The sequence below is a fragment of the Glycine soja genome, chromosome 2, assembly GCF_004193775.1.
Source record: "Glycine soja cultivar W05 chromosome 2, ASM419377v2, whole genome shotgun sequence".
NCBI classification, from domain to species: Eukaryota; Viridiplantae; Streptophyta; class Magnoliopsida; order Fabales; family Fabaceae; genus Glycine; species Glycine soja.
Genome location: NC_041003.1, coordinates 10855433 through 10881211, shown reverse-complemented (window position 1 = coordinate 10881211; position 25779 = coordinate 10855433). Strand labels below are relative to the sequence as shown.

Genomic DNA, 25779 nt, shown 5'->3' with positions numbered 1-25779 from the left:
GATAGGATCTTTAATTAATCTAACATATATTTCATAAATTTAAGTTTGCATTCCCCTCTTTGAGGTGACCGTAATTTTCTATTTTTTTATAATTAAAGATAAATAAATTTTAAAAAATTGCAAAAATATAACTCTAAATAAAAATTCAATGACATACTTAGTACATCCTACGTATATAAATATTTGTTATTATATTACAAACGAATTAATGCAAATCATGGTAGGTCACAATCATGGCAGCGTATCAATACTTTCAGTTGCTAATGCGTGTACATCTGGTACGCATCAGGAGAGTGACGGGACTTTTGCCTAATTTAAATGAACAATTTTTTGCATTTACATTCATAATCCAAAAAAAGAGTTTGCGAGTGTATTTAAATGGAAAATCGTAACAAGAACTTTTGATTGTCGTATATAACATAAGTATTTAGTAAAGAATTCAAACTAGCCAATTTTGATCACATAATAATTCGATATATATATATATATATATATATATATATATATATATATATATATATATATTAAGCTTACATATATTTTATATGTTTATGTTTTTAGATAAATTACTTCCATTGGAGACCATTCTAATTAAAAATTAAAGATGCACTATATGATTAATTCATTCGCAATTGTGTTTTCTTCTCAAATGTACTCGTTATCTTTCAAGTTTCAAAGTCTGCAATATTATTTTAATGTTTAGGCGAATGGGAAATGTCATGATAATAAAAATATATAGGGCTTGCATATTAAGTACATGTAGCCAAAGACAATGTAGCTAACTAATTAAGAGCTCCTGTCCCTTGAACAACTTTGTCAGATGGCTTTACCACTTCTTTTTGTCATAATAATCCACTCTTTTGTATTGAATAATAAGAGTGAATGATTGAATTTGTGTCCTAAGTAACAAGGACATAACTAGATATTAAGTAAATATTCTTGCTAATCTTACCTACCAAATGGGAAAAAAAGTCTGATTAATTCAAGAAACAAAGGAATACTATATGATATGAAGTGCATTAAGATACCAATGGAACTACTTAACCAAACTACTCTACATAAAGGCTTTCCTATATCGTGTCCTTAGTTAGTTTAGCTATTATATCACATCAACAAGTCAACATGTCAGTTTAGAATGTCATTCGTGTGCGTTATATAATTGTTTGTTGCCTATTTAATTATTTATTTATGAAATATATCCTTCATCATATAAAAAGTTTTTGTCATTATTGTTAAAAAATTGAAATAAAAGATAGGGTAGAATTGTAACGATTTTCATTTCTTTTAGCGTGACATTGATATGAGGTAATTTTCTTTCGAAATAATTATTAATTTTTGTTGACAAGTTAGAAACTATGAACCTACATAAAGAAATTAAATATTTTTTTAATAAAATTTATTTTATACTTAAGATTAAAATTTAAATTCTGAATCAATTAATTAGAAGAGATAAATTATTATCACTTATATTAGTCATTATTGATATATTGTAATTTACATTTATTCAAAACTAAATGTGAAGACATATAATAGATTAATATGAATGTCATGAGTTGTCACCTAATAAGCTTGATCATTATTTCATTATTTATATTTTCTTTTCAATTTTTTCTTGGCTTCTTCCACAATGTAGTCAAAGAAGGAAAAGATAAGAGGACCCATGTGGTAAGAAATTCATGATAGAATTTGACAAAACTATCAAATTAATTATTTTCATGCATAAAAATATTAAATTATTAAAAAATCACCTCAAATCTCTATTTTTCTTTTTTATTTTAATTTATGAATTATTTTTCTATTGTAATAATTTTTGGATTATTATATAACAAGTTTTGTTAAAAGTTAGAAAGTAATCATACAAATCTATTTAAGAAACTGATTTATTCTAATAAATGTTCTTTCATATATATACAAACTTAGAAATTCAACTCCTCTCATGCTTAAAGAATATAATTATTTATCAATTGTATTATATCATGTCACTTTAATTTATATAATTATTTTTATTTATATACGTATTAATAATGTATAGAGGAGATTGAGGAGTGCATCATGTTTTTTTATTAGTTAACATTTTATGAAAATTACAAAATTATAAGTGTGATTTACTATAAATAAGGAGTAAAACTTATATAATTTTATGATTTCTCATAAATTTGAATAATAATAAAAATATAATATTAAAAAGTATATTGCTTAATTATCTTACCTATGTATCAATGTTGAATGGAAATAATCTTCAACCGGCAATAAAGATATCATGACAAGTGCAAACAGCCAGGGCACACAGCAGCTAACAACTACGTACATTAATTAAATATATCAACCACAATAATTCTAAACATCTTAAGTTATTTTAGACTTTTTAGACCAAATAAAAGAAAAGCCTGCTTTGCCCAACAATCTAAAAGCACTTTTCAAGTGATACACAAATATATGAATTATTGTTTAAGAATCATAAAGCATCCCCAACAACATTCAAGATGTAGGTTTCTCAATAAAAACACGTTTCACCAAACCAATCATTGATTTAGGCACTCAGCCACTCTCAGTCATAACAAGATTCCTCTAAAATACTTTGTCCCCCATGGAAGCTCTTTGATTATATTGCACCACTTCCACTTCAACAACCGCCATTAATTAGCAATAAAACAAAAGAAAGAAAGACTTTTATAAAACTACTTAATAACTTCAGAAATCAGATTGCACTGCGATATGTGAACTATGGTTATTTTAGAGAGGGTTTCTAATTAAGCTGATAAATATTCTTAGTTTAATTTTGATATATTTCCAATATAAATACCAATTAATTAAAAATTATCTTAAATCTAATTTTTAAAAGGATTATTACAAAAATCAATAATTTTCCATTTTATATATGACAAATAATTGGATGATGATATATACTGTAAAAATATTTACGTTGTCATCAATATGTATTCGAATTAAATTCCAAAAGATAACCCCGGAAGAAAACTACATATCTTTTCTAATTAGTGTATTTCTGATTTAATGAATAGTGTATCAATTATTAAATAATTCACAGGGGTGATTCAAGTGGTATACAGTGCAAAATCTGCAATTAAGGAGACTCTGTAATGGGACTCCATGCTATATGGAAAATCACTTGTGAGAAATGACAGCCTCATCGATCACTCTTTGATAGAGAATCACAAGAAACCTCTCAAGGAAAAAAAATTAAGTAGTATGTTTAATAGCAATTTCATAAATTTAAAATTCATGTTATATTAATTGGAGGAATAGTTTTTAAATTAAGAAATGCAAGTTCAATTATATTTGAATTAATTAAAGGGTCAATATCCAAATATATATGCACATATGCGCATATATATATATATATATAGCTTTAATGATCATCAGTAATTCTTTTGCCAATATTAAATTTAATAATTATATTGTTATTATCATATAATTATATATGTTTAATGTAGGTTTTGGTCACTACAGTATAATTATTTTTCTTTTTTGTACAGGTCCCTATAAGTCAAATTATGGGACCAATCCTTCATTAAAAATATAGAGCATTTACTTTGATATTGAAAGAGCTTAATATCGGTATTGATATTTTATAGAGGAAGTACGCACGATCCACCTTAAGATCAATCACTGTTGAAACATAATACATTATTTTACAATTTGAATACACTATATATTTACCATTGCTATATGGGTGAGAATTTTATGATATTTTCGAAAATGAAGTGTGGTTTCATATCGGTATAAATCCTGAATGTTGTGCTTTGTGGTACCATCCATCGCATTGAGATCGAGATGGTGATCCCAACCAGGCCGGACCCAATGAAAAAAAATAAGAGGGATAAAAAATAACTTAGATAATTTTATAATAAAAATCTATATTAACTATTTATTTATAAAAAAATCCAAAATCTATCTATTAAAATGATTTTTGATAAATGTTTAATATTTCTTATTATTATAATGTTATTGGTATGAAATATTTATCAACTTTATCCTCAACTAATCTTTATTGAATAATTTTATTGTTTATATTAGATTTTTTCTTTTAATTATTTTTTTCGTTCAAAATACTCAAACCTAAAATCTTACTTTAGTTCACAATTAGTCAGATCAATAATTTATTAGTGTATTTAATATTTGGTTTGTTTTTCAATAGTCAAAATCTTTAAATAAAATTAATTAATTTGATATTAAAATATTATATATATATATATATATATATATATATATATATATATATATATTAAAAAATCTGGGGGCCAAGCCCCCCTCACATATACCTTGGTCCACCCCTGAACCCAACCATATCTGTCAGCCATGGACACCAGCATTTGAAGAAGGATGTAATTTTTTTCCTTTTTTTCATATGGGAATACTTTTCAAATTATTTTCCAAAAAGAGATAAATCGTGTTACGATTTTGAGTTAAAAAATGTAACATTTATTACAATTTTTTTTAATTAAAGTCGTAAAATTATTTACAACTCCAATATATTTTTTTTTTAATTATGACTTCAAAGTCGTTGAGTTTTCTTTTTTCTTTTAATTTTACGAATTTGAAGTCATAAGTTTTTTTTATTGGCATGACTTTGAAGTTGTGATATTTTTTTTACGGTTTTAGGATTTTTTTATTTACTTATAATTTTTTGTTTTGTTTGCAATTTTTTTCAAAAAACTGTAATTAAATTTTATTATTTAATTATTAAAAAAATATTTTTAATTTTACTTGTTATTATTTTTATTTAATATCTTGTATACATTTTTTATATGATTTTATTTAATATGTTATATATTTTTAAAATATGTTTTTATTTTTGATATTTTATATAATTTTTTAATAATGTTTTATCTAAAATATTTTATATTTTTAAAATTTAGATAATTTTTTATATTTAACGTAATTATAGTAAATGTGCATACAAATAAGTAGACAATTAATATAATTTTTATTTTCTATGTTTCTCTTTAAGTTTTATTATTCATTTTATATTAATGTATTTTATTATTTTTAATTTAACAACTATTTTTATTATTAAATTATTAGATGTTGTTAATAGTAAATTCTTTTATACAAAATAAATAATATTATTTCATAAATTATAAGTTAACATTAGTAACAAAATATTATAATATTTGTTTTAAAATTTTAGTTTTCTAAAATTTAAGTATTTAAAATAAAAAAAATATTCAAAAAATATTAAATATCATTATGTTAATTTTTTATTTCATTTACAAAACAAATAAAATTCAGTAGCATTATTAAAAAATTATATAAATTATATATATATATATATATATATATATATATAATATTAAATGTATTAAATAAACAATATTAAAAATTACATAAAATATTTTTAATAAAATAATATTAAAAATATATATAACATGATAAATAAAACCATATACAAAAATATATAGAAGATATTAAATAAAACTAATAACAAGTAAATTTAAAATATTTATTAATTACAATTTTTTTGAAAAAAAAAATGAAAACAAAACAAAAAAGATACAAGTAAATATAAAAATCTTAAAACAGTAAAAAAATACCACAACTTCAAAGTCATACCATTAAAAAAAACTTACCACTTTAAAGTCATCAAATTAATACAAAATAAAACTTTACTACTTTGAAGTCATAAATAAAAAAAATTATCCTCTTTTATAAAATAATTTGAAAAAATTCTCACATGAAAAAAGTGGAAAAATATTACACCCCAATGGTAAAAAAGCCCGATTTTGCATGGCGACAACCTCCACAAGTATCTAAGGTGGCGACAATTGTGTTGTGGTGCGGATGAACCTTCACCTCTACGATAGTGAAGATAAATACGATAAACATTATATTTAAAGTGATGGTAGAAAAATACTTTGGTAGTAATAACGAAGAAAATGAACAAATCCACAAAATAATGAGAGACTTATTTGATTTCACCGGGGAAATTTGTCATCCTATTTTGGAATATGATTTTCATATTCTAAAATAGGTTTTCTGGACTTCTAGAATAGGTATTTTAAAATATGAAATCATATTATGTAATATGAGAATTTTGAATATTTGGGGTGCAAGAAGAAAGAAAAAATAGGGGACAGGAAGCAATTTCCAAAACATAAATGTAATTTTTTTTATTAATTTTCAAGTTGTACATAAGTGTAATTGAGATTATATCGTAGACCAAAACCAAATGTTTTAGCCTTTGTGGTTGTGTAACAACTAAAGACAAAAATTTAGGGGTAATGTCTTCAGTGGCTTTTAAATTTTATATTATATTTAGTTAAAATTAGAGTTTCATCTCTAGAAAATAATGATCGACATTAATTATTACAAAGCTAAAATTTCAATTTGTAACAGATAATAACACTAAAAATATTGGGTCATCATTTGTTTCTACGGAAATAGAGAGAAAGAAAATGAAAAGAAAAGAAATAAAACAAAAATACTAAAATTGCACTATATTTGTTTCATTGATTGAGAAGATAAATTACAAGAAATTTTCTTATGACACACAAGAAAAATCCACTTTTTTCATTCTTATTTTTATTCATCCAAACAACACATTTTTTCTACTTTATAATCTTTTAGTTTTATCATTCCTAATTTTATCCTTTTTTTTATTTATTTCTATTCCAAACAAAGAGGATTGACCCACTAAATCTAAGTTCTTTTGAAAAACTAAACACAGGTTAAGAAGAGCCCTAAAATAATGCGATAGATATTATATTTTTGGTCTACGGATATTATTTTTTTCCGATACAAGTCTGAATATAAATTAACATTGGGTTGTGATTGATTCCTGAATGAAAACTTATGGCAGTAGCTATTTCTACTCCCCCTCTTTGCTTAGATACTATCCTTTTCAATTTGTTTTCCAAAAATATCCTCTCTTTTTTTTCTTACTAAAAATACACTCCCAGGTTAACATACTTACATCATTTCCTCTTAGCCCTTATTTTTGCCATACATTGCCTGTGCCCTCTGGGATCAAGCTAAGCTCACATCGCTTCAGCACCATCTTTTTCATTCCTATTATAAATGCATGAGTTGCACAAAAAATCTGCAATCTGTATTTTCTCACAATTTCTATTATTATCTACAATTTTCACTAGGACCAATGTTGTATTAAATCTCGTAGTTTGTATTTGAAACCCTTCAATGAGGAGCAAGGTTACCAACACTACCATGTTCATAAATCAATAGGATATCCCTTTTGACCTTTTGTTAAGCCAGATTTACGTTTTCTTGGTGTAAAATATTCATTCTTTTAGTTATGTGTTATAATAATTGAAAATGGTATCAGCATCTTCCACTCATAGATGTGTTCCTGCTTTTTCTGGAACGGTTAATAGGGGAGTGTATTTTTCTTGAAAGAGGACAATTTTGGAAAACAAATTGGAAAGGGAGTGTCTAAGTAAAGATGGGGAGTAGAAATAGAAACTGCGAAACTTATTCTTATGCCTCACCATATTTACTTTTCCAATTTTCTGTATTGGGCCGTGATGGTGTGTGCACCTTCTCCTCAGTTATGGATCAATTCATAGGCTATTGTATACCCCCATTATTACATCTTGCACCTCTCATTACATTCTAAAAGCTCATTTTAAAATATAAATTTGCATTTTAAAATGAATTTTCTGGAGTACAATGGGAGGTATCTAATTCAATAGTGAGAAATGTCGAATTCATAAGTTGGCTTTATAAGAAAACAACCAAAGAATTCGGCCCACAAATGGGGTTGTGAAATTTTTTGTGCCATTTTGTTTTGTGTCAATCCAACCGAGTGAAGTTATTTAAGTGTGAATTATCTTTGACGCAAAAAAAAAAAAATTGTGAATTATTCAATCTAATATATGAAATGTAAATGAAAAAACGAGGATGCAATGTCCAGTCTCGAACGTGTTTCCCCCCCTCAATTGATTCTGCTAGTGACGTGTGAATGTAATGAAATAAAACATTTTTCATTGTAAAAAATTAAGCATCAATGCAAAAACTAATATTAAACAAGTAATATGCATAACACATGATTAAGAAAAACAATTCGAAGAGTTATCATATGAATTCATGCAACAACATGTATTAACAAATACATATTCTTCTAACAATAAATTGGAAGTAGAGGATGAATGAAGCAACAAACATGAATTGAGGAGGGACCACACCATTCAGAAGCATGGACATACATAATTAAATGCTTCACATGTTTGTCTAAAGTTATATAATGAGACACAACCACCACACCCACCAGCCTCTTGGCACCTTCACCTTCACCTCCTCCACCTCTTTTTTTTTTATTTTTTATTCTTTATCTTTCTCTCTTTTTTGTTCCCCATCAAGCAAAAAATGCCATTAACAATCACCCCTTCCACCTTGCCTTTTTTTATCTATGTACTCGTGAATCTTAGTCATGATCATGGACCCACTATTTCTTATCCATCAAGCCCCCCATTAAATGTGATTAGATTACCAATTATTTTGCTACCAAGACTACCAATTTAACTGATTGTGAACCTTTTCACCTCTTGCCCTTTTTTCCTTTTTATCCATGAATTGCGCATTTTGTTTCTCTTTTGGTGGATTAGTGTCATAACAGCTCATTTGATGATACTATACTTCTATTTTTTAATTTTTTTTTTTCTACAAAAGAATGAATGATGAAAGACCGAGATTATATACCTACACTAGACACTCTATGAGGAACATCTTATCATGTTCAATTCGAATCATTTCCGTGCAAAGACAATCTCTCGTAATATCTATTAGTATTGGCATGTGTTTAAATTAAAGTATTTCATGATTATAGTGCCTTAATTCTCTCGTGGGAAGTGTTACATGTAACTAAAAAATCTAAAATGATTAAACTAATCGAGTAATATTTTTTTTGGTATTGACTGATCGAGTAGTATACTCTGTATTGAATTTTAAACAAAAAGTATACAAAAGTGCAAGAGAGTAACTTGGCTGAACAAACTTTAAAAAGAAAAAACCTTAGCTGAACACATAATTAATACTTCAACAGAGTACCCTGAAGTCCCGAACTAGGCTAATGTATGAAATGGACTATGAATCTCCCATCTGATAAGTTACAAATTCGAATTTTCACTCATTTTTTTTTTATGTGAGATAAATATAATTATCTTTGTACATGTTTTTTTGAGTCCAGGCTTTTTCTTATCTTAAATTGAAACACCATTGACTCTTCCTAAATTTTTTTACTACCAAAAGAAAAAGTCACCCGAAAAATAAACTAGCTTAATGATATCATATCTTCTGGATATAACGTAGGCTGATTATAAAATCTTTGGAACCGTGGCAGATATTTGAGAGGAACAAAAAGAAATCGAGCTTTTTGCCTAGTTTTTATGAACAACTTTGTAGTGTTAGCATCCCCTATTCAATGCTTGAGTTTCAGTGAGTTAGGTAAAATATTAAAATTAATTTCCGAGCACAGAGATTAATTAATGTAAAATCAGTCTTAGTCATTGACTTTGAGTTTTATTTTTATATACTACAGTTGTGTTAATTAAGATTTTATATATTATCTGTGGTAGAAGATACTTGTAATCTCTACCAAAAATACATTAAAGATAAACTAATTAAAAATTGTTATATTCTCTTACAATATTTGTTTATTAATTTTCTTAATGTTTTATAAAGAAAGTATTGGATAAATATTTTTTTAAATAATATTTTTCTCATTTATAATAAATAAGAAAAATATAAAATTCTAGAATGAGTCACTGTAACATGTTGCTGCAATGTTAAGATGCACCTACCCGCCATCATACATGTAATAACTTTGGCCAGTTTTTCAAATGCTCAATTCAATTATGTCATTTTAATTTAGCATTCAAATGTCAATCATTGATATCACTGTGGACCCTCTTTCTCTCTCTTGACCAATCAAGCTTCATGTTTTGAGAGATAACCATCAGAATCTCTCTATTCCTTTCACTTCTAATTAACTAATAAGTGATGATAGCCAAAATGGTAGCCAGCAAATTTTGTTTTCTTTACTTTCATGAGTCTGCATCTTTGCCCTCAAATGAAGCAAAACCTTTTTTTGTGGTTATCAACGTTTGGGTCTCTTTTGGACATTTTAGGTTAAACAATCTTATTTTCTCAGCCCGGGTCCTCTCATAGCATGATATAAACACAACCATTTCAAGTCACCAATCCAATTCAAAAGAAACTTAGAAACAATTTTTATATTTACAATTATCACTACTCTAAGAAACATTTTTTATACTCATATTTATCGCTATTCTAAAGAGGAAAAAATGATAATTTATGGTAAGATACAGTAACAAGCTTGGACCAGTTGGTAAATAAGGACAAAACTTAGTGTTATACTTTAGGTGCTGTAGAATTGAATGGGCCATTAACTATAGAATTGAGATAACATTAAATGCTACTTTTAATGCAGGTCGTTTTTAATAAAGATGGATATTATTCAAACTAGTCAGGGAAGAATATTCACCCAAAAAAAACTAGTCAAGTAAAATAACAGAAAAGTTAGAAGAAAGAATAGTAGGTGGCAAGTGAAATGGATAATAACTAATAGGAGTCTGGAATTATTTTTTTTTAAAAAATCATTTTTCTTAAATCATCTAACAAATACAATTAAAAAAAAGTGAAAAACAAACAAAAGCAAATAGTAAAAAGGTAACATAATGTAAATTAATCATGTAAAATAATTGAGGATTCAATCCTTTTACAATCATGACAAATGGAATCACAAATCCTCACTTCCACAAACATAATCCACCAACAAAAGCCTTAATGTAGATCACGAAAAAAAATATAGGTTAGGGGTGAGACCATATCATGATAAAAAAAAAGGCAAAAAATAAAAAGGCACAGTCAAAATGTTGGTAGATATGCAACAAAAAAAAAACAAAAATAGAACAAGTTACAATAGTACAATGAACATTAAAGAATGCAGTGAAGGAGAACTAAGCATGGCAAATAAATTCAAACTTGTGAGTTCTAATATCACCTCACTTCATTCTCGACGGGAAAATCTTGCTTTAAATAGGATGAGTCAGGTTTTCAACCTTATAAAAAAGGATTTGGGTTAAAGATGTAACTCCCTGTTTCACTCTTGCCCCCCTGTATTATCTTTTATTTTTTTTATAATTCTTTTTGTTACAACACACAGGCATGAGTTAAGATTTATTTTTGTACTATTATTTTCATAATTATTTAAAATATAAATTAATTATTTTAATTTTTAAATAATTTAAATTATAATAATGATTGAATAACAAGATTAAAATTAGATATTTAATCAAAAATATAATTTAATTCTTAAGTTTTTATTTTAATTTTTTTTGTTATTTTTGTATATATTGTTTGGACTAAAATATAACTAATAATTTGATAAGTAATTTATTTAAAAATGTATAAGTCAATAAAAATTGTAGAAAAAAGTGTTGCAAGTTTTCCATATATTTTCTCAAACATGATAAAACCTAACAAAAATGAGATTGAATCTAAAATATTAATTTAAACATATTTTTTAAACCTAAACATGAAGTTATTCCACCTTTTGCAATGATGGAGGATGAAAAGAGTCAAATTTATCTTCAATGCCTATAAGGAGGAACTTTACACTGTTTAGGCATTAGGTTTAGGCTTAGGGGCCATGATTGGCATGTCGCAGTGGGTGTTATTATGTCAACAATAAAGGAGTTGGATGATGTTTGAGCACTGCATCCTTAAGTAGAATTGAACACGAGGTGTAACATTAGGTCACATTTAGATTCCATAATTATACTTACAAATCAATACAATTGTTTTCAACATCATTTTATCTTTATTTACACTTTTTAAGAAAATTTTCAAGATATCACTCATGTTGAAATTTGGTAGGTTACATAAACTAGCCCAACAGATGAGATTTAGTGTGTGAAAATTGGCATTAAAAAGTTGTTTCACGGTAAAAAAAAAAAAAAAAAAAACATACACACGAAATTATATATAAATATGCAATTATTGATTTTAGTTTCGTACGTATAGCTTCTTTGTTGTATAAAAGTTATAAAAAATAGTGTTAACCACATTCTTTTTAACATATATTTTATTGATGATTGAAAATTATCAAAAATAATAAAATGAGAGACATTAAATAGAATATGAGATTCATTATTTATTGCAATTATTAATAATTTTCAATCATTAAAAACGATATATTTAAGAGTGTTATTACCATATCTCAAGTGATAAAACGGATAGATCATGACCAACATTATCAAGCAAGACACCAATATAATGTTAGAACTATTAAGAGAAACATAGTTAAAAAGGATTACAACCCTTAAAGTTAAATGTCAACATATCTTAACCACTTAGTTTATTTGCATGTCAAAAGAAAACCCTTAATGTTTACTTATGTAAAAAAAAAAAATATCTTATTGTACTAATAGATCTATTTATACTATTGGAGTATAAATACTGATATTTTAAGAAAAAATGTTGTGAGGTTAATTCTTGCATATTTTACTGTTACCATTCACCATGTGAATCTTGTTTAATATAGGGAATCTTACATGACATGTGTTTTATGCTAGCAAGGACAAAGTCTCAATTTACTAAGCCAAGATTTGTGATGATTTTGGAACACGAGAGCGGTTTGGATGTGCAAAAGAGGATGAAAGTTTTCAAAAAATCTTGTGGGTCCCATGGTTAAAATATGAGAAGATTGGTGAAGAATTGAGCAGAAATTGACATCTGTCAGTTTTTATGCTTGGGCCATCAGCCATCACCGGCCTCTTTCTCAAGTTTTCTAATGTAATAATATTGATAATATATTTTTATTTAATATTAATTTCTATTTTCTTATTTTTTTTACTTATTAAATTACTTTAATGTAAATATTTTATTTTATTTGTATTTTTCTTTAACTAAATCACCATCATTTTTATTCTATTTCCTATTTATTTCTGTTCTTTTTCTTTTTTCATCAATTTACTTTCATTCCTTTCCTTTCCCTCCTAACAGCCCAACAGAACCTAACTCAATAATTAAAATTTTCAACATTACTGGGAAGCTATGAAAATATGAATGAAGATAGAGGATCTAAAGTGATATCATATCTACAGAACAGTGAATGAAAATTCCTTCATTGCCCCTGTGTGTGCCTTTGATACTCACTATTACCATCTACACTTATGGGGTGTGTCCAAATGAAAGTGATGAAAATTCCATTGGGGTCATTCATGGAACGTGATCCATATAGGTCACGTACATCAATCACATGCCCAAGAGAAAACATAGGAATAGTGGCCAATAAGAAGAATAATCACGGTCAAATATGCTTTTTAATTTGTCTTATATATTAACATTAATACTAATTTGTAACCAATATTATTATATTTTGTCTCAAGTTTTGAAGAACACAAAGCTTATGATAAAATAATTAAAATGCGTAAGACAATCCAAAACAGGTTGAGATCTTGCGTTAATCAAGGATTCATGAGTTGGATTATTAAAACATTGTTCTGCTGTAAGTTAGTCAACTTATGCCATTTGCCTTGCTTGCAAGTTCAATTTTTAACTTTCTATGTCTTATCTTTTTGTTGTATTGCAAATGTGATATTCCTTCAAAATTTTATTCAGCACTTCGACTCTACGTGTTTGTTTGGATGCCAACAAAATCAATTTGTGATGTAACGTTATATGCTTGTATACCTTTTATTTTAAGAAATTCATTTAAAGTGTTTTTTCTTCTTCTAATTTTCCGTTAAATAAAGTTAATTTTAAGTAGGACTTAAATAATTTATTTGTAAAAAACATATTTATATTTTAAAATAAATTTACTTTATTACTAAACATTCAATTTATTAAAATAGATTTTTGTTAACATATACTTACTTTGTCTAGAATTTTTTTAAGAAGTGAATAAATATTAATTATTGTTAAGTAAGACCACATGTAACGTCAAAATTTATATCTAAAACAAACACGTATGGTAGAAAAAGAATAAGAACACGTGCATTCTTTATTATACATTTTTTATTCTAAATATTTAGCGGATTAAAAGTTAACTAACACTTCATATTAAATAATCTGCGTGTTCGATGGTTTTTGTGTAAAATATTTCTAAATTAATATCTACCTGAATTGTATTAAATTATAAAACCAAATTACAAAAAATAAATTCATTGAGTATATAATAATACTCGTATAAAATGTATATTGTGTATGATTTAATTTATTTAAGAGTGCTCAACATTGAATTCAGCAACTAAATCAAATATTTATTTACATACTTCACTTGTAACATCATATTGTCGTTCTAAAATATTACATACAAATTAAGAAAGATCAATAAATAAGTGAAAGGAACGGATAATTTTAAAAAATTAATCTTATTTTTTTTAATTTATTTACAAATCTTTTTGGTAGTTTGGTGTGAAATATTTATTAGTTTTGTTGATGACTAATTTTTATTAAAGAAATTTGATTGACCATTTTTAATGAAATATTTATTTTTAATTATATTTTTTTATTCGTGAGACTTGAACTCAAGATTTCATCGTTTAAGAAGATAAAATTCAATATCACTTGATTAAAATGATTTGTTGGGACAGTATTTATTTATAAATTTTATTGTTGATCATTAATATTATAAAAACATATATTTTAAAACTTAATTTTTGTTATATGACAATTATAAGTGTGATCGAGGAGAAAGCATGCAAGGATGCAGATGCATGGGGCAGCTATGACCCCCCCTCAAACTTCTTTAAATAGTTTATATAATATTTTTAAAAAAGATATTATCAATAATATGCATAATAACAATTAATAATATATACTACTTCTAGTAAAAATAAAATTAAATAATATACTAGTTAGTATATAATAATATATATTACTTAATAATATATTACTTCTTGTTAAAATAAAATAATACATTGTTTAATAAATCTAATAATTAGTTTAACTGATTATACGTTAATATTTTTAATACTAAAAATATTAATTTTTAATAATATATTGTCACAATATAACTCAAAGATATATATATATATATATATATATATATATATATATATATATTAATAGATTTTATTTTTATATTATTTTCCATTAATTGTTATGATCTAGGTTAATTATGTTTTATGTATTATTATAAGTCTTATTTATTTATTTATAAATATAATTATTAATATTAATTATTATTAACATTATATTATAAACATAAATATGTTGTATATAATTCCTATAAAATTTGATAACTTTTATTATTATTATATTTGATGTCGTGAGATTATTATTGTGAATATTGTTTGATTGTTATTGGGTTTGTGAGAAAAAAAAAATCTTTTAAAACTTGAAAAAAATATGAGTTATAAACACATGTATTTCTTTTTTGTATAATTTGAAATAAAAAATAATTTTAATTTTACATATAAAATTAATAAATAATGTTATAAAAGACATTATTTATTAAATATTTATTTTTTAGAACTTAGATATTTAAATAGTTAAAGTAAAGAAAGAAAAATCCAACCCCTGTTAATGGTTGTCTGGATCCGTCCTTGGGAGGTAGTATGTTAATTCCATTTTCTTGTTTGCATATTTGGTGTCAAATTTGATTAAAATATATTGATAATATAATTATATAAATATGTTTTACAATATCATCTAATTATGAAATGATTAAAGATATGTATGACAAAATTGTTAATTTTTGTCATTTATTTTAAAATTCATATATAAAATAAAACCTAAACCTAAAAATTGAACTCTTTGTTGCCTAAAATAAATTATCTATAAGCTCTAAAGCATAGTAGGAGTACTATAGTAGCATTAGGAATATTGGATGATTATTGATTGCTAAGCATGGCTTCTTAATTACTTCCGCACAAGTGAAAATTAGTATAAAGTCGGTGCTTATGTGCAGATACACTACGATGAATCATGACCGTCCATTAATTGATCAGCGGTGCCAAATCGACGGTCAAACGTGACTCACGGGACAACGTAATTTTAAAAAAGAAAACCGAAGGAGGACATTGTTTGGGACGAAACCGAAGAGGACATTCACAAAACGCACATTAATGGCTTTGCTTTTCCCAAAACGACATCCACGTAAATTCAATGCACTCGATCTTCTAAATTAAAAGAAATAAAAATTTTAAAATAAAATGTATTACTTTATGAATTTAATTATTTGGAGTAAACCCATAGTGGAATGTCTGTCATCTAATAATGAATTTCTATCTAATTAAAAATTATTGATTTTTATAATAATTAATTTTAAAATTATGTATAAAATAATTTATAAATAATTGACGATACAGAAATCTTTAACACAAACTATGTTAAAATTAAACTCTTATTTTGTTATTGATTTTCTTGATATCAATATATAAGGTTAACATTAGAGAAATAAAAGTAAAAAAAATTTGGTATATTTTCAAAGGAAAAATAATAAATATTTCGTGCTTTTATATTAGTCATTATTTTTAGTATTTTCATATAAAAAATACAAGATCATATTTTTTGCTTTTAAATTATTATTTTTAGTATACGATGGTAATAATAAGGTTAGAAAATAGGATTTTGTCCAAACTACTAATTTTTTTTTTTCATTTGTAGGCCAACCCTAGCAAGTTAGTTGTTTAGTTTTAAGTTAAGATGAAAGGTTTATAAAACTGGAACCGAAATTCATATGATCAAAGAATAATTTTTTAAACTATAGGTTTTTTTTATGATGACAAAGTATAGGTTATAAGTATTCAAATGTGAAATAGCTATTGTCATAAAGAAAAAAGAGCTAGTTTTTAGCAACAAACAAAAATACAAAATATATAGTGCCCCTATAAGAATGTTTGAATTGTTCCGAGAGTAATCTATCTATATTCTTTGATAAAACACTCAACTTAGTGTAACGGCATTTTCAAACCTTTCATGTAAGAAACTTATTGCTTGGTGTCTAAGTAACTCAATTGCTTTGTCAGTGTTTGTTTCTATATTTTTTAGAACATTTTAGGACTAAAAAGCAAACATATACAGCTTGACTTGTTTTTATTTAACCAACAGAAAGGCCATTAAGGCGAGCATTAAGAAATCATCAATAAATATCGAAGGGAGTGAAAAGAGAAACAAAAGGAGAAGTTAAACATTAAGGAAAATGTACAATCTGTTAGTTGTTGAGGGATGAGAAAGAAAATGAGTTAGGTCACTTGTTGGATATTAATGGTCTAATCCACATTAGGTTTAAGGCAGACTAAACTAATTTGTTAAAAAAGTTAAATGGGAGACATTAAAAAAAACTTATTTATATAAAATAATTATATTTCAAGTTACAAGATATATATATATAATGGACGACGAGTTAATTACTTATAAGTAAGTAAAAATGTCAGTTATATTAAAGTCGAATATGTAAAATTTTCTTTTGAAAGTTGGTTATAAGATCGATGTAACTAAGACATAAGTTGAAATTATAAAGTTGATTTGATGAAATTAACAACTAATATTTATTAATATAAAAAGAGAGACAAGTTGGTTATAAAATCGAGTGAACTTAGTGCAAATTCTCTCACGATCCAACAAAAATTAATGGTGGTTCCAAGTAATTTCTATCCTACAAGTATACTCTAATTGGTAAAATAAAAGTATACTCTAATTGGTAAAATAATTGAACAATTTATATCTTTCTATTTATATATTTATTTTTTTACTTATAGGAATCGAAAATAAGTATTATGAGATTTATAATAATTCATAAATTTTACTTAATCAATTGAGATAGATCTCTCGGTTGTATTACTTGATATATCAAATAGATAAGTAATAATAAGTCAAGAATCAAAGTTACAATTTCTCCATTTTTATTTATTTATTTTCATTTGCTTCTGCATTTAAGCAAGAAAAACCTATCATCCATTATAAATTATCCTCATTTTATCTATATCTATTTTATATTTATCTTTAAACTATTTTTCAATATTTTACTTCAAAGAAGATGAATAGTTAAGAATAATATAATATTTTTTATGAACTTTAAACATAATTTATATATTTGGAACATTTATTATAAATTTTAATTATAATATAATTTATATATTAAAAATATTCACCAAATATAAATTTTAATTAAGTAAAAGTAAACATTTATCTTATACAATACAAGTAAGTACAGATTTTTTTGCATATGTTCAAATTTAACTTGAATACATATGTTGGGTTCTAAACCTAAACTAATTAAATTTTAGGAATATATATATATATATATATATACTAAAGATTTAAATTTGTTGCCAATTTTTAAAACTAAACAGAATTCAATCAGTTATTTTAAATAATTTTTCTTTGTTAATATACTTTGACCGAACTAATATGAGTGCAACATTCTGATAAGTTTCTTATCTTTGATTTCTTTTGACTAAAATTGTTTACATATACAATAGACATTAGACAGAGTTACCCCACCATACATGAGCAAAACTCCAACATAGTAATTTTCTAGTATCATTGCACAGTATAAGGAAAAGCAACAATAAAAGAAAGCCAAACCTGGTCAAACACAAACAGTGAGTTGGTCATTGATGCTGGATTTAATTATATTCTTATCTGGATTTAATTGATATTCTTATACACTTATTATACAATTTATTACTACTACAAATTTATTCACTAAATATACCATTATGACGTCAAGAAGAAAGAAACGAATAGAATAACGGGTTCACATGCATCTCTTAATTAAGTGTTATTGGATTTAAATTTTGGTTTATTATTGAATAAGAAATAAATTATATTAAAAAAAAGACACAGGTTTCTATCAAAATTAATAACCAATTTCGGTTAGAGTTATTTGGTACTAATATAATTATAAAAATAAAAAAGATAAGAATTAAGAGAGTGAAGAGAGCGAAAGCGTTGCATGCGTTTTTTCCTGAGCAAACAAAAGCAGAACCAAACAACTGTCCATTGCAGTGAGTGTGGCTTGTGAGTAACATGATTTTGCCTATGGAAAAAGGTAACACAGCACAACACAACACAACACAGAGGGTAATGCTAATACCCCAAAAAAGTAAAAGGGTGGGTCATGATATTATGACATAAAATTTCCCAACAAAGAAAAGAAAGAAAGAAAGAAAATCAAACGCAAACAAACTCAATTCAACTCACTCTCCCACCACACCACACAGCATAGAGATCTATTCGCTTCTCTCTGCAAAAGTAAAAAGCTTTGCAAGCAAGCACCCCAACATCTAAAAACCCAGAAAAAGAAAAGGCCATTTCTTTACATCTTCCATGACCTGGGTAAGGTTTGTCTCTGAGTGAATCAGACAAACCTTTCCTCACTCTACACACAAAAAAAACTACCCCATTCTCTCTCTCTCTCTCTATATCTATTTTTGTTACATCTCTTTCTGCCAGCTCTTTGTACCAACATGCCATTGCAAGTTAAGTTTTTTTTTTTTTTTGCTGGTCCCAGAGTGAAATCTTTGGTTTTTCTTCTTCCCTTGAAAAGAACTTGAGGGGAAAGTGGTGAAAGAGGGTGGATAACAGTCCTCTACAGTTCTCTTTCTGGTTGTTGGTGCTGTTTGCATTTGTGTGTGTGGTTTTTTTATTTATTTTTGTACTCTGTGTACTTCTCCTTCAGAGTTTGGGTTTGCAAATTTGCATTCGTACTGAAGGATGAGGAAGAATGGGTGGCAGCTACCTTATCATCCTCTCCAGGTGAGTGTAAAGTTTTGATTTTTATTATTTTTTTGGGGATTTGTTACTGTTGTTTTTGTGGGGGTTTTGTCATTTTGACAAATTTTCTTTTGTGCGTGAAGGTGGTGGCTATTGCTGTGTTTATGGCTCTGGGGTTTGCCTTCTATGTGTTCTTTGCTCCTTTTGTTGGGAAGAAGATGTATCAGTATGTTGTTATGGGTCTCTACACACCCCTGGTAACCCAATCTTGAACCTTTAACCTACTTTATGCTCATTTTACTGATTTCATGTGGTTTGGTGGAAGGTGTGATGAGATCTGTGATTGTTGCTTTCTGATTCAAGGTTTTGGTTTCATGTGTCTCTAATCTTTATGTCCAATTTGGGTTCCTTTTCCTTTTCTATTATTTTTATTTTTATTTTATTTTGGGGTTAGCATTTAGATGGTGTTCAATTTAATGTTGTATGGAGTTGTCTCTGCATAGCTTATGAGTGGCCCATTTGGCTGCTTGTTATGCCCTCCTTAATTAAATTATCCTCTTCTCAATTAGTATTAAATTGCTGATACTTGTAGAGTAAACCCTTTGTTGAATCTGGGACATGTTCAATTGTTCATGGAAGATAACTTGAATGTGCTACTTATAAAGAGGGTGACATTGAATTTTGCAATGGCTTCAACATTCTGCTTAATTTTACAGCTTCAGTGTCTGAATATGGGTGACATTTAAGCAGACGTGGAAGTTGGAATTATATTATGTATGCTTTCCGATGACATATCAATGGATGATGGAGATAGCTTTTGTCTGCTGGTCATTATGCCAATTGCCAACTGAATCATCAGCATCGTCTTGAACCTTTCAGTTTTAAGATTTTAAGAAAAATGTGGAATTAGAGCAATAGACAATCATTATACTATTAATACTAGATAAAGGAAAATGTGGGCACTATAAAAATTCGCAGTTTCGTACAGCTGTTTTAACATAGCATAGCACTAACAGTTGCAACTTGGTGGTGGTTTTGTTTGGAGATCATTGCAGATAATGGTTTAGGTGCTCTCTTGAGAGTTTGGAATTTGCATTTATGTAATTGCTAAGTTCAATGAGACTTTTAGGGAAACTGATTCGATATCATTATAGAGCTTCTTGGTAAAATGAATTGTTTTCCTTAATGAGCCACGAGACCATAAGCTGCAAAAAAATGTTTGAATTGGGTTGGGTAATTTGCATTAAACACTTAGTTTAGAAGGAATTCTCTGGCAAATTGACTAGTGAACTTCTGGTTTCTGTGTGCTATTTGTAAATTGTAATTATGATTTATGACATAATATTATGGTGTAGTTTGATTTGATCCATGTATCCAACCTCACCTATGGTTGTTGTTGTATTTGTGGATTTTTAGATTCACAATCTTTAGATTTTAAACCCAAAAACTACTTTAACTATTCTCTAGTGGAGAATGAACAAATTCTTGGGTTTATGAACTGAACTCACAACAATCCTTGACTTGTATAATGTTAGTCTTCAACCGTAGAGCCAATGGAATATTAAATGGGTGGGTAACAATATATGTCCACTATCCAATAAATACAATATGCTTGACTATTTATATTCTGGATAAGTTTTTCTAGGCTGGTATGCTTTTGCAACCTATGTTCAACTCTCTTATAATTTGTCTTGCTGTCTGCACTTTTTGTTAGACCTATATATGACTATGGCCTTTTTAGGGCTGCTAGCTTGCTACTGCCTTGCATCACTCTGCTGTGTGGGTGAATATTTCTGGCTTTGAATGTGCTTGCAAGTTGCAATACACTTTACCAATATTGAGTGACAAATGGTTATTTTGATACCAATTTATATGCTTGTAAAAGATGAGAACTATCTGTGTATTAGTCTTAAACTGCAGAAAGGACATTATCATGTTGTAGTAATATACTAATACATCAACTCTTTCCAGATCACTTGTGTCTTTGGATTGTACATTTGGTGTGCAGCATCTGACCCTGCAGATCCTGGGGTTTTCAAGTCCAAAAAATATCTTAAAATTCCAGATAGCAAAAAGCTTGATGGACTCAAGAATTCTAAACTAGGAGGCGAATCAACTTCGTCAATGCATGATGGAAATGCTTCAACTGTTGGACCAAAATCGGTCGATAAGGAAGAATTGGGAACTGAAGCAAGTTTTAAAGATGCTGCTATTTCTACAGAGAAGAAAAATGCATCATCACCTTCTTTGTCCCGTCTCCTATTGGTTTGCTCTCCTTGTGCTTATATATGTGGTTGCTCAAGTTCAAGTAACGAATCTTCTGATCAACAAGCAAGTGAAGATGGCATGTTCTATTGCAGTTTGTGTGAAGTTGAGGTGAGCGGAAGCATTTTTTGACTAAACCTTTGTTCCTCCAAGTCTATTGTAGCAATACATTCTATAATATGTTATCGGTGGGGGTGAACACGTGCATTCCTTGATCTATTTTCTCCGTAACAATCCTCCAAGCAGAATTCAGATATACCATATGTGCATTCCTTGATCTAACCCTTCATAATGTCACCAGTTCTATTTTACAAAATTTGTGCTTATCTTGAAATGCATGTATTTTTAGCATTACAAGAATGCTTGGAGGTTTCATTCTGTCAATTTTGTTGATAAAAAAATTGAATCATTGGGGAATACTATTGTTTCAGGTCTTCAAGTATAGCAAGCATTGTAGAGTTTGTGACAAGTGTGTTGATCGCTTTGATCATCATTGCAGGGTATGATAATTTGAATTCTCTTTTCTTTTCTTATCAGTTGATATATCTCTGAAAGACTGTTGCTTCCATGATTTCGTAGTGGCTGAACAACTGTATTGGGAAAAGGAACTACAGAAAATTTTTCACCCTTATGGTTGCTTCTCTCCTCTTGGTAAGCAAGATTTTCCACCTATGCTTTGTTTATAATTCACATGTCCAAACATTGCATTATCATTATCTAAAATCTGCAAAACCATACTCTACAATTCAAACAGGTTCTTCTCCTGATCACCGTATTTCTGAAATCCTCTGTTGTCTGTTCTCAAAATACTATTCCTTCATTCCTTTGTGAGGCTACTTTAGTTCCCCATCCTACTGGAACTGGATTAGGAAATGAGAGCTTAGTAAGCAGTGGTATTAGTCTATTAGACTTCTAGAGAACTTATGGCTTGGTTTAGTAGAGTCTATATAATTTTTATATGCTCAGGAAACCAAGGAACATGCTTACATATTTTGTTTCCCTCGTTTCCTTGTAAAATATTTGATATTCTTCCAATCAATTGTCAAAAGTTGAACCATCCTAAAACCCAACTTACTTGATGGAAGCAACATGCCAAAACCTGAAGAAAACCCCAGAGTAAGCATTTTTAATTTCCTAGTCATTTTCATTTATTAACAATTGACAGGTATGTGCATGGTTTGTGCACCTTGGGCTTGGGATTGCAGCTTATTCTTCAGTGGTTGACTGGGATACTTGTGCTTATCTGCTGTTTTGTTGAGAAGAAGAAATTTTCTGTGGATATCTCCTCCAAATTGGGGAGCAGTTTCTCTCTGGTTCCCTTCGTTATTGTGGTGGTGAGCATTCTGCATACATTCTTGGTATTACTTAATTGATTTTAGATAATGTGGTTAGTGTATTGCTTAATTGGTTTTCTGTGCATCTTATGCACACTGAATATTTATACCTTTTGTCTTTGACTTCTTTCTTTTCCTTGCTCCTTTAATGTTATGCGTGATGAACCTCTTCTTTTCACAGGCAGTTTGCACCATTTTGGCTATGATTGCTACCCTACCCCTTGCTCAGCTGTTCTTCTTTCATATTCTTCTCATTAAAAAGGTAAAGCTTGGCAACCGTTTGGTACTAGAAAACCTACTTCCATGCTTCATTTGTAAAAACATCTTATATAATCATGCATACAAGTGACAACTTATTCATATTCTCCTCTCTAATTTTTCTCTGGCATAAAAAGCGAAAAAGAAATTCAAAAGCATATAAGGAGATAATATGATATGTATAAAAATATGCCCCTTTTCTTCCCAGAGACAATTTCATCTCATTTTAAAACAACAAAGTTGCTTAGTACTAAATATTATGATCATTTTGGTGTGACTACTCAGGGAATCACCACATATGATTACATCATAGCTTTGAGGGAGCAGGAGCAGGAGCAACAAGGCATTGGAGGTCAGCAGAGTCCCCAAATGTCGCCTGTTAGCTCCCTTACTGGAATGAGCAGTGCAAGCTCTTTTTCTACTTTCCATCGTGGAGCATGGTGCACACCCCCGCGTCTGTTCCTTGAAGATCAGGTAACATTTTCATTTCAGTTCTGCTATTTGTTAAATGTTTTTTTCTGTATTTTATGGAGTCTGCCTTAATTTCCTTCTCAAGTGATTTTCCATTTGCAGCACCTGTACGTGTGTATGGATTTTATGTGTACCTCTGGTACACTATCATTTGAATGAATGACTTAGCTATTGAAAATTTTACTAAATAAAACAAAAAATTCACAATGACATACTAATTAAATGTATCAAATTGGCCATGATAAAGATGTGTAGCTATAAGTTTCTTAGATGTTTTATGATTCTATGAAAAAAGAGTATCTTGAATACTGTGATGCATTGACTTCAGAAATATATCTAAGCTTTCTTGATGGTGTGTGATGGTTTGCAATTTGCATCATGCAGCTTGATGTAGTGCCCCCAGAAACGGCTTCTGTAAGTTCACTGGGAAAGAAGACAATGAGAGACGAGCCGGTTAAGAAAAAGAATCCCGGAGCAGTCAAAATCAGTCCATGGACGCTGGCACGGTTGAATGCAGAAGAGGTTTCCAAGGCTGCTGCAGAAGCAAGAAAAAAATCAAAGATTCTTCAGCCCGTGGCAAGGCATAATAACGAGCCATTCAGGCTGGAGCCAGATCGCAACTCTGGCAGCAGTGGCCGGCGAATGAGCCCTAGGATTGAGACCAACAGAAGACGGCCCGGTAAACGGATTCGCCTGCCTGCCGACTTGCATATGGAGGCCATACCAAAATTTTCTGCCAGCAACATTGACAAAGGCTTCATTGGAACATCTAGTTTGGCGCCTCTCCCGCCCAAAGCACGGAGCGTGTTTCAACCAAGTCAAGCAGTGTCAAGCTCAGCCGGGATGGTTGCCTCCTCTCCTGAAAGCAGTCTAGACTCGCCTGACATTCACCCGTTTCGTGTGTCTTCCACCGAAGCTGAAGAAGCAAGAAGGCTTTCCGATCTTTCTGCTGCTGCCGACGTGAACCTGAAGGGAATCCCTCTGTCAAGGTCAACTAGTGATGGGTATGAGGCCTCTGGTGGGGAAGATAGTGACAGGGTTCCCACCAGGATTGTTCAGAGGTCCACAAATTGGACTAATATGCTCTTCAGTGCTGATCAGTACGAGAGACCTTTTGAGCCAAAATCATCATCTAGCGTGGTTTATAGCAGAAAGTTGTGACCAATTTGGGTGTTAATTAGACAAAACTATTATCAGATTATATTGATGGGAATTGTTCATTCTTTGATTTGTGAGCCCAAAGGTACTCTCTCACCTTCAACAACCCTTAACTCTCTCACCTTCAACAACCCTTAACTCTCTCACCTTCTTGAGGTTGAGTTGATGCCCCTCAAAGTTTTTGGGGTAGGCTAAGTGGGAAGTGGGAACCCATGTACAAAGGTTTAGGTCACAGGAGCTGATTGAGTATCCCAATATATTGTTTTGTGCTCCTTATTTTGTTAAAATTTTAACCAAATAAGTCTTCTCATATCTTAAAATGAATCAAGTTTCACGCATAACTTTAAATTAACTTATTTAAAAATTGATTTTAATTTTAACTTGTGCATAAGGGTTAATTTTTTGGCTAAGCTTATGTATAAGTTAATTCTATTTTGAATGAGAAATTTATTTGATTTTATTTCTCATAAGTGTTTATTAAAAAGTTTATTTAAAAAGGGTTTAACATCTTATGTCAGATTTCAAAGCTTCCAGTTGCTACAAACATCACTGCTTTATGTTCACCCCAAAAATCCCGTAAAAAGTTTCATTATAAAAAAGGTTGAAATATGTTTTTTGTCAATGTAAAATT

General features: G+C 28.5%; 1 protein-coding gene across 1 annotated transcript; it reads left to right on the top strand.

Annotated features, from left to right (window-relative positions):
• The first annotated feature begins 19015 nt into the window (after window positions 1-19015).
• Window positions 19016-25460, top strand: LOC114386936 (probable protein S-acyltransferase 22). The gene is made up of 10 exons (XM_028347013.1): window positions 19016-19427; window positions 19628-19704; window positions 19806-19919; window positions 21634-22038; window positions 22359-22427; window positions 22507-22578; window positions 23133-23261; window positions 23443-23523; window positions 23805-23993; window positions 24375-25460. The coding sequence occupies exons 2-10, from the start codon at window positions 19663-19665 to the stop codon at window positions 25149-25151; spliced, it is 1878 nt and encodes a 625-aa protein (XP_028202814.1). The 5' UTR covers window positions 19016-19427; window positions 19628-19662; the 3' UTR covers window positions 25152-25460.
• The last annotated feature ends 319 nt before the right edge of the window (window positions 25461-25779 follow it).